This window comes from Corylus avellana, chromosome ca4 (assembly GCF_901000735.1).
Source record: "Corylus avellana chromosome ca4, CavTom2PMs-1.0".
Classification (NCBI taxonomy): Eukaryota; Viridiplantae; Streptophyta; class Magnoliopsida; order Fagales; family Betulaceae; genus Corylus; species Corylus avellana.
Window position 1 is genome coordinate 23,913,545 of NC_081544.1, and position 10,145 is coordinate 23,923,689.

Below are 10,145 nucleotides of genomic sequence, written 5' to 3' on the forward strand. Positions count from 1 at the left end.
GTGCTCCATTGCTACTCATGACCATCTATGTAGCGCCCCAGAATTTTCAAAGTTATTTAATAGATTATTTTGATGATGATCTTATTTTGATATTCATTTTAGCCTATGATTTTAATTCTTTGAAATTTATGGTATTACAGAGAGTGGTAATTAGAGAATGGTAATTGGTGAAATAATAGGATAGTAAATTGTAAGAATAATTGTATTGGTAGGTAGAATAGTAAGGGAAGGTAGAATAGTCAATGTAGGTATAATAGTATTGGTAGAAGAAGGATAGAATTGCAGATGGGTAAAGGTAGGTATAATAGTGTTGGTAGATGAAATAGTAAAATGATGGTAGAATTGTAGATGGATAAGTGTAGGTATAATAGTGTTGGTAGATGGAATAGTAAAATGGAAGGTAGAATAGTATTTGGGTTTTTTCTATAAATAGAGCTCTTTCCCTTCACAAATTTCACCACTCCTCTCCCTTCTCTTCTATATATTCTTCCTTCTTCCGTTTTTCACTCGGTCTTTCCTCTTTCTAAAAGTGTTTACTCGAAACAGAGAGAGAAAGGGCGAGACAAAGCGTTGCAAGAAAGAAAGAACAAGAGAGAGAACAGACTTGAGAAATTAGTTTCAAAAAAATATACTAGTGGTGATTAATCAGATTGGAGCAACTAGATCCTTCAGACCACTTTTTAGCTTCAGCCTAGAAGTAAGTAAATTCACTACCTCTTCTAAAATTACTTCATATCATGCTATTTATTCATTCTTGTATCAAACTATAAACGATTATTTTATTTACCTGTCATGGAGATATGTTGCATGCATGAAGGATTTCTAAAAGAATTATTTAGAAAGTTTCTATTTCTTTAAACGCTTTCTAAGTACAACAAGTTTATATTTGGAAAAGTTTCATTTTAAGAAAAGAAAGTTGAGAAATGATGATGAGAAAGAAGAATGATGATAAACCCTCCTACATGTTGCCTTAAGATGCATCAAAAGAAGTACAAAGAAAAGTACAAGAAATGAGTTAAATGTTTATGAAATGAGGGCACATGTATGGAGGAGAGTATTTTTGGCCCCAAGATAAGTAAGGATGAGAGGAGTTCGGTACCGATACTCGGATGGAGGCGAAACCACTGAAAGAGGCTATGCCAGAAGGTGGTATTCCATCAACATGACCGTTGAGTGCACCAAGAAAAGAGTTAATTGACGATCGGGCATGGCTGAGGCCACAGTTCAGTGCCATGGTCACAAGGACCTGCAACCCTCGTACACAGAGGTAATAGTGTACATGGGCCCTAATATGAGAAAATGATAATATAATTTCAACGATGATATACTATGATGATATACTAGAACAATTTACAACGATGATATACTATGATGATTTACAATGATGATTTATAATGATGTATTATGATGATAATTTATAAAGATGATTTATAACGATGATCTATCACTAGATGTAATAGTACGTATATGCTACGGGAGATGCAACCGTACATACATGTATTATTATGGCTGGATGTATACTTATTTGTGAAAACGATTTTCAAAACTGAGAGCAAAGAGTAAAACTATTTATGGTTGTGGATTTTTCTTGCTGAGCCCCTTTGGGCTCATTCAGTTTTATTTCTTGTTTTCAGGTAGAAAGGACGCTGGAATAGGAGGCCAGAATGGGGGCGGGAATAATTATTAACTTTCAAAGTCTTTCCATATCTGTTATTGTAATAATATGATATTCCGCAACTAAAGTTTAATGTTTCCTAATTTCGCTTGTAATAAAATCTCTTGAAAAATGTTTTATACATTGATCGTATCCTTTAAAATCAAGTACTCTAATAGACCTTATAGATCTTTGCAAAAATGTTTGTTGTAAAAGAAGAAAAGTGACAAACTCAGCCTTAACGGGCTGGGGATGTTACATTCTACCTTCTCCATCTGACTTTAAGTTGAAAGGTACACCTTACTTGCTCCATCAATATATTTCTCTTTCTAATTTTTCACTTGCACACAAAGGGTTTCTTTATACTATTTGTTCAACATATGAGCCTAGAACCTTCTCTCAAGCAATGAAGTCACCATGATGGCAAGAAGCTATGAAAAAAAAAAATGGATCTCTTTTAAAAAAGATACTTGGAGCCTCACTTCTCTTCCACCCAGCAAGAAAGCCATATGATGAAAATGGATGTATTTTGACCGTGTGACTTTCTGTTACGAGAATGGAGTTTATGCAGAAAATTATTAATATTATGATATATTAAAATATATGATACGTTAGAATATTTATATTGTGTTTATTTTTAGTTGATATTGTCTTTGTTTATTTCCATGTAAGAGTCTTGATGACTCAACCCTAATTTATGTTCCAATAAGAGCTGATGACTCAGCCCTAGAAAATATTGTAATAGTTTGCCTATTTAAAGGCCATTATGTTATGAATAAAGGAAGCAGAAAATTAATCCAAACTTTATGTTTGAAAAGGTTTTAGGTTCTCTTCAACGAATCTAAAGGATCTAGGTTCCCTCAAAACCTAACAATCTATCCTATTATGTGTATGTAAAAGCATTCACATAACATTTGTGAAATTGGGGCTTCAACATGGAAGAATGGCTGAACGACGACTTCATTTTTTGTGTACATCAAACCCCTTCTTTAAGAGAAAGCTGTCGATTTTTTTCTCCATCCTTTCCATCTGCTCTTCTAATTTCTTTATCAAGCCTTCGAACATTAGTTATGAGACTAGCAAATTGTTTTTCAAGTCGATCAAGACATGAATCCTCCGTGGATCGTTGATTGCTATAGAAAACAATCAACTTGGCTGCTTTAATACTAATGTTACGTGAATGCTTTGACATATACGTAGTAGGATAGATTGTTAGGTTTTAAGAGAACCTAGACCCTTTAGATTCGTTGAAGGGAACCTAAACCCTTTTCAAACATAAAGTTTGGATTAATTTTCTGTTTCCTTTATTCATAACATAATGGCCTTTAAATAGACAAACTATTACAATATTTTCTAAGGCTGAGTCATCAAGACTCTTACATTGAAATAAATAAAGACAATATCAAATAAAAATAAACACAATATAATATTCTACCATATCATATATTTTAATATATCATAATATTAATAATTGTTCTGCATAAACTCCATTCTCGTAACACTTTCACCCATCCATTAGTAGTGGGCCCCATGCTTATCACGTTCAAAGTCCTAATCGGACTTGTATTGTTATTCCACTGCCTATCACTCTTATATAAGGAGCCTTATATTTAGACTTTGAGAATTAGACCAATACAGAGCCGCACAAAGCTAGTAACAAGGTGCATACAAGGCTAGTACAAGGTGGGTTGTTGTATGTGGTAGAAGAGGATGCTAGTTGTTTTCTTCTTGATTTTGGAGGAGCCAAAATAAGAGAGAAAAAGAAAAGGTGTTATTGTGGAGGGAGAAAAATAGAAGAGACCAATTGCCATCGTATCTCAGCAAAAGAAGAAGAGTTTGTATTCATGTCTTTTGTTTTCTCCTTTGAGAAAAATCTATATTGTGTAATAGTGTGATTTAGGTGTATTGGCCGGGGTTTTGGGTTTGAGTGATTTTCTCTGTACTATATTTTTGTTCTCCATCTTTCATAGTGATGTTCTTTATGATTGCTTCCGCCAGTGGACGTACCTCACATTGAGGAAACCACTTAAATCTTGGTGTTATTTTGTGTGTAATTGTTCTCACCTTATTTAACCGTAATTGTGATCGTGTTTTTGCACAACAGTGTACAAGATTAAGTACCGTTCAAATGGAACAATTGAGTGTTATAAAACCCGTTTGGTAAAAAAAGGTTTTTACTCAGATTGAAGGATTGGATTACCATGAGACTTCTGCACCTATTGTAAAATTGGTAATAGTTCGAAACTTGCTTTCTATTGCATCCATCAAGCGATGGCCCTTCATCAACTTCACGTTAATAATGTCCTTTTACAAGGCGATCTTACTGAAGTGGCATATATGGATGTTGTGCACCGTGTGGTTCAATATTTGAAGGGTTCTATTGGTAAGGGATTTTTTTTTTTTTTAATCATCTTATACTATTCATTTGCATGGTTATTGTGATTCAGATTGGGTAGGGTGTCCTGTTACTTGGCAATCAACTATAGGCGATTGCATTTTTTTTGGTTCCAATCTCAAGCTACAGTTTCTTGGTCTTCTGTTGAAGCCGAATATCGAGCCATGGCTACTTTAACATGTGAGCTTCAACGGTTAAAATATTTGTTGTGCGACATGGGTATTTCTCATTCTTCTCCAATCACAATATTTTGTGACAACCAAGCTGCCTTACTGGCGCCAGGGAGATATAAAATTGTTTTAACAGCTAGCGTATGATAGTAGTAGGAACCCTAATTGCCCCAAATCAGTAAACTGAAAAATAAGTCTGAAAGACTTAAATTTAATTGATAGTTCAAATTGAACTCCCTTCAATTTTCAATTCTTAGTTTCTATTGGTATCAGAGCCCAGCAACTTTCCTACCATGGTGCGAAGAAGACGCGGCGGAAAAAACAAATATGGAAGTCTTGGTGTTGTGGATTACTAACAGTTCGTTTGTAGTGCGAGAAAGAGCAATTTGTTGCGCGATATAGGCTGATGGAGCAAATCAGAGCCTTATCTGACCAACTTGCCTCCACAAAAGTTGCTAACGGTCATCGCTATCAACAAACTCCTCGTTTTGTGGATGCGGATGATGTGGTTGCCTTTAGTGGGGCGCGATCTCAGCAAAGGAAGGTATTGTTAGACGTGTGGAGTCTACGACAGGCCAAGTTGACCGTTATTCGCGATACTCAAATCCATCTTATATGGAGGAGCAAGATGAATTTGTTGATGAAGAGTTCCAAGAATATGAATTCATTGATGAGGAGTTCAAACATAGAGTTATTCATGAAGATGTTAAAGATCCTTCACAAAGATTCGTAGATTGGAACTCTCCACCAACCTATGATAGTGATATCAGTGATGAAGATCTTGTGAGAAGTTCTTTGTCCTATGATAATGAGGTAGAATCTATAGTAGATTGGGTATCTCCACTAATCTACGACATCTATCTCCAATAAGAGGAATCGTTGGAAATGGTAAATCTCTTAGATAATATTGAAAATTTTGTTGATGAGAGTTTTATACATCATGTGCTTGATGAAATCCCTAAAAGTGAAGTCTTTGATTTGGATATTAACGATGTTGATTTCTTTGGGGTAGAAAATATTTTATCAAATTCCCTTGATGCTAAGGTTTTTAATGATTTTCATGCTGAAAACAATTTTATATTTAAAAGGGAAGAGATCATTGATCCATTTTGGGAGATATTCATGGCGCATGAACGAGAGAAGATGTGTGACTGTCATGTGAAGTCAAAGTTCTTTGAATCTAGTGCGAAAAGTTTTCAAGTTGATAATCGCAATTTTGTGGTGATTAGAGAAGTATTATTTCTTGTGCGATGTTACATTGTTTTGCTTTTGAAGACAAAAAGATGAAGAGATTAATTGGGCATCCGAAGGATTGAGGCAAGAACCATCAGAATTTGAGGACGAATTCTCTCAGACCCGGTGAAAATTAATGATGCAAACCAGTTTTGGTCAAATTCATTTTACTTAAAAAATCATATCTTTTGATTCTCAAATTGGATTGAGACAAAGTACTTGGTGGCGTTGGAAAGCTTTCGCAGAGGGCTACAATTTTTTATTTCATGAAAATTTCATAATTCCAACATTTACTAGGAGAAAGTTGTCGTTTTATATTATTTTTACTGCAAAGTGTATTTATTTCATTTATTTTATTATTTTTAGGGTTTCGAATTTAGGCTCTATATAAGCCTAATAAGATGTACTTAGTCGTCAGTTTATGTATTTTGAAGTTCTGATTTTTAAAGGACAAATATTTTCTACAAAAAGAGAAACATATCTTGTAAACATAAACTTGAATAACTTTTAGGTTATAAAGCTATCATCTTACAAAATCATGCATTTTGGCCGCTAAATGACTTTACAAGTTTTCATTAAAGCATGGGATGTTCATATATTCATTCACTTGGTTATTTACAAAACCCATGGTCATCTATGATAGAGGAAAAGTGGTTTAAGAAAATGATGCATATGTTACATGGGTGGCTATAACTATGACGCATGTTTTTACGAAATTTCTTGACATCTGTTTTCATGGGTATAAAAAGATTTAACACTATATGGACTAAGTTATCTAGTAAAGCAACATAGTCACATTTTCATGGCTTAAACAAACTTTTTTACTACCTAAGTAAAAATTTACTTATAGTTTTAAGCATAGCATAAAATGTTTTTAAAAATTTAATGAAAATATTACATAGAAGCTCAAGTATAGCATAGATAATAACTTTGAGAGAGGAAGGGATGAATTATTTACAATAGTGTGAGATGGTGATCGACATGGGAGTAATGCTTGAGACCACTTATTTATATATATATCCGGACTTTCATTCGGATGCAAAAGTTTTTCCTTTGCATTTTTGTGGGGAGGTAGGTACCCACTTCCACTCATTGTGAAGGCAAAGAAAACCTTTTTCATCCGGATGAAAAAGTGATCCCAAGCATTGCTTTCTGGTCAGATTTACTTAGATTAATTAGAAGACGTTAATTTTATAGTTAGATGATCTCTTTGGAAGCTCTATGTTTATATTGATGATAATAGTTGTTGAAATGTTTAGATTCGGCTCATATCATTTTTATTCCGCTTTTTGCTATATTATTACTCGAATAAGTTAGTGTTTGAGGTAGTAATTGAATTCAGCTTATATATAATTATACCAATTAATTGTTTTTGGGGATGTTACATTATTAAGGTAAGCATAAAAACTTGGAAACTTTTAGACATAAATTCCCCATGGCCATTACCTCTAGGCTAGAGATCATAAGAACGAATCTCTCAAGAAGCAACGGATATATGTCACCAAGAAATTTTCAAGAAACATTATTGATGGATACCACTTTCGGCACATGAACTGGAAACTCGTGAATCTCATCCGTCCAAGGATTCTTCTCCTTAGTTGGATCGATGGTCTTTAGTGCTCGCCACACAGCACTGTTACACTTGAATCCCGAACCGAAAGCAATCTGCCACGTCCGATCACCCTTCTTGACCCTCCCTTTGGCCTCCGAGTAAGCCATTTCATACCACAAAGAGCTGCTAGAAGTATTTCCAAACCTATAAAGAGTCATCCTTGAGGGCTCCATTTGCCGATCAGTGAGCTCAAGGCTCTTCTGTAGCTCATCTAGCACTGCTCTCCCTCCTGCATGAATGCAGAAGTGCTCGAAAGCTAGCTTAAAATCTGGAACATAGGCTTTTATCTTCATCTTAAGGAATTTCCTTCCCACCAAAGATGCCAAAAATACAACTTTTTCCGACATGGGAAGGACTAATGGCCCCAGCGTGGTGATGTTGGTTTTGAGGGCTTCTCCAGCGACTCTCACCAAGTCCTTTGAGAGGGAGACACCAATTTTTCCATTGTCATCCTCTCTTTGTAAGACGCAGTTGTAGGACTTATCATCGGCACCCTTGTGGGTACGCACGGTGCGCATGAGTTGATACTTTGAGCGACGGCGATCGGAGGATTGGTTTGATAGGAGGACCGCTGCCCCACCCATGCGGAAGAGGCAGTTTGAGACTAGCATTGACCGATCGTTTCCGAAGTAACAGTTGAGAGTCATGTTCTCCGTGCTGGCTACTAAGGCATAGGAGTTGGGTTGCACCTAATAAATTAATAAATTGGATCCATCCAAAATTCATTACTGATTTTCAACAAATTAGCTTTTTCAATTCGCTATTTTAACTAGCAATCTCAGTACCTTTTTGGCTCTAATACCATGCATGATCTATAAATCATCATTTAAGCTTTTAGGACAACTGATGATTTAATATAGTATTAGAGCCAAAGGTTCTCGGATCGAACATTGACTCCGTCAATTCCTCCACATGCATTTAAATTAAATATTTCACGTGTTAGAGGAGGAGTGTTAAAGTAATGTTTAAGTGATTAAATTTACCTCTTACTATAAGTTTAAGCTTATAGGAAAACTGGTTATGCTTTTAGAAGAAGTAAATTTAATTACTTAATAATTACTTTAACAGAAAACAGCTAATTAATGGCAATTAATTAATTAATTAACAAAGAAAAAGGAAATATTATTGTGGCCAACCTGTAGTAACCTTTTAGCAAGGTCTACAGAAATAATCCCAGCACTGCAACCCATACCAGCAAGATTGTAGGTTAAAATGTTCGCCCTGAGCTTGTAGTGATTCACAATCATGGCGGAGAGGGACGGGGTTGGACTGAAAGCGCCACAGTTCACCACAAGAATCCCTATATCTTTAGTCTTCACTCGGGTCTTTTCCAACAGCTCATCAATGGCTCCGAACATCACAGCCTCAATCTCCTTCCTGGCCTCGGCCATGGTCGGATTCATTGGGACTCCCGTGAGGGAATTCGGCAAGTAGGTCTGCTGGCCCAACCCGGACCTTTCCAAAATCTTCTTTTTAAAGGCTAAGTTTTCCTCTGAGAAAATCCCACTTTTACGAAATATTTCAATGAAACTCTCCCTAGAGCACATTCTCTCCTTTTCAGGCTTGTAACACGCAAAGTCTACCAAGTAAACTTTTCTTGGACGGCTCGTGAAATAAAGGGTGCCCAGGAAAACCAACAGGCTTGAGCATAGAGTCACCGAAACAAGATCAAACTCTAGGGTTTGCCGTAGCTGGACGAAATCTTGGAGGGTGAATGTTGAAATATGAGCTGAAGCTATGCCAAGAAGCGGCACAAGCAAGAGGTACATGGCGTTGGAGATTAAGTAGTGGTACCCAAGCTTCACATATTCGAGTTTAACAGGTGACAGAAACTTGGGAACCGGATTTTGCTTCCTCTCATCTGCCATTATTGAAGATTTGAATCTGAAAAGCAAAACCCAAGTCAGAAATGTACTGGAAAAAACCCTGCAAAAAAAGAAAGAAAGAAAAAAGGCAAACTAATAGCATACGACGTCATGTTCCAGGAACCAAAAGTTGCAAAAGGACTTGTAGTTTGTGAGAGTACTACATGCACGGCTTGCGAAGAACAATATTTAAAGGGATAGAGAGAGAGGGAGAATCATTAATTATGAGATGCATACATTGACTAATTGAGATTATTTTGCCTAGACGTAAAGCTCATGTAATTAACAATCTTTCCTCTTAATAATTAGCCGTATAGTTTTCAACTAACTGGCCTAGCTAGTTTGGGATTTTCTCTTCAATGTGATCATAATTTGGCAGTGTCTAGTTTCCTAGTTCAACACCCTAATCATTGCTTATATCGAAAATTAATACATTAGTAGGTGTTATATATATATACACACACATACATATGGCCATATTGTCAAGTTTACCAACCTATATCTTGTCTAACTGCAAGCTTTTTTATGCTTGTAAATAAAAATGGTGGGGGTGAAACTAGCTTATAACTTCAGCCTCCAAAAATTTTAAAACAACTCTGTAAAAATATATATATTTTTATGAAATAGACCTTTAAAAATTAATTTTTCTCGATACCCATCCTATGAGGGATCTTGATTAAATCTCGATAACTGTTCTAAGAGGGATTTTGATTGAAATTAATTATTTAATTATCCATAAAAAAAATTCTTGTTCCGCCCCTACTAGGATCTACTGAAATTCCTTAGAGAATTCCAGTTTTTGAAATTTCAAATCTAGGCCGTTCATTTCTATTCAAGGGTCATTGTCTTGCCTCGTGTCCCACTACTAATAAAATAATAAAATAATATTTAAATTTTAAAAAGAAAATATAAAAGAAAATAATATGGGGTGGCTTTTTTTCCATGGGGGTGGCTCAAGGGCCGGTTGGGGGTGACCAGCCACCCCAATGGGCAAACCCAATTTCTTTTTTAATTTGGGGTGGCCAATCCAACCCCAAGGGCCAAGGGGGTGGCTCGGCCACCCCATGTTATTTTTTTATATTATTTTATTTATTTTCTTTTTAAAATTTAAATATTATTTTATTATTTTATTATTTTATAAGTAGTGGGACAAGTGGCAAGACAGTGACCCTTTAATGAAAATTGACGGCCTAAATCTAAAATTCCAAAATTGAAA

The 10,145-nt window shown here is 35.6% G+C and overlaps 1 protein-coding gene across 1 annotated transcript; it reads right to left on the reverse strand.

Annotated features, from left to right (window-relative positions):
* Positions 1-6,794: 6,794 nt before the first annotated feature.
* LOC132177763 (3-ketoacyl-CoA synthase 20-like) lies at positions 6,795-9,085 on the reverse strand. Its single transcript, XM_059590210.1, has 3 exons — positions 9,035-9,085; positions 8,201-8,948; positions 6,795-7,753 (listed from the first exon to the last, which is right to left on the reverse strand). The coding sequence occupies exons 1-3, from the start codon at positions 9,040-9,042 to the stop codon at positions 6,965-6,967; spliced, it is 1,545 nt and encodes a 514-aa protein (XP_059446193.1). The 5' UTR covers positions 9,043-9,085; the 3' UTR covers positions 6,795-6,964.
* Between the last annotated feature and the right edge of the window lie 1,060 nt (positions 9,086-10,145).

What these genes read in the sequence shown, in the direction of transcription:
- LOC132177763 (XM_059590210.1), bottom strand. An exon ending in TTGCTAAAAGGTTACTACAG is followed by an intron (nt 7,754 to 8,200) that starts GTTGGCCACAAT and finishes TTAATTTATTAG; the next exon opens with GTGCAACCCAACTCCTATGC.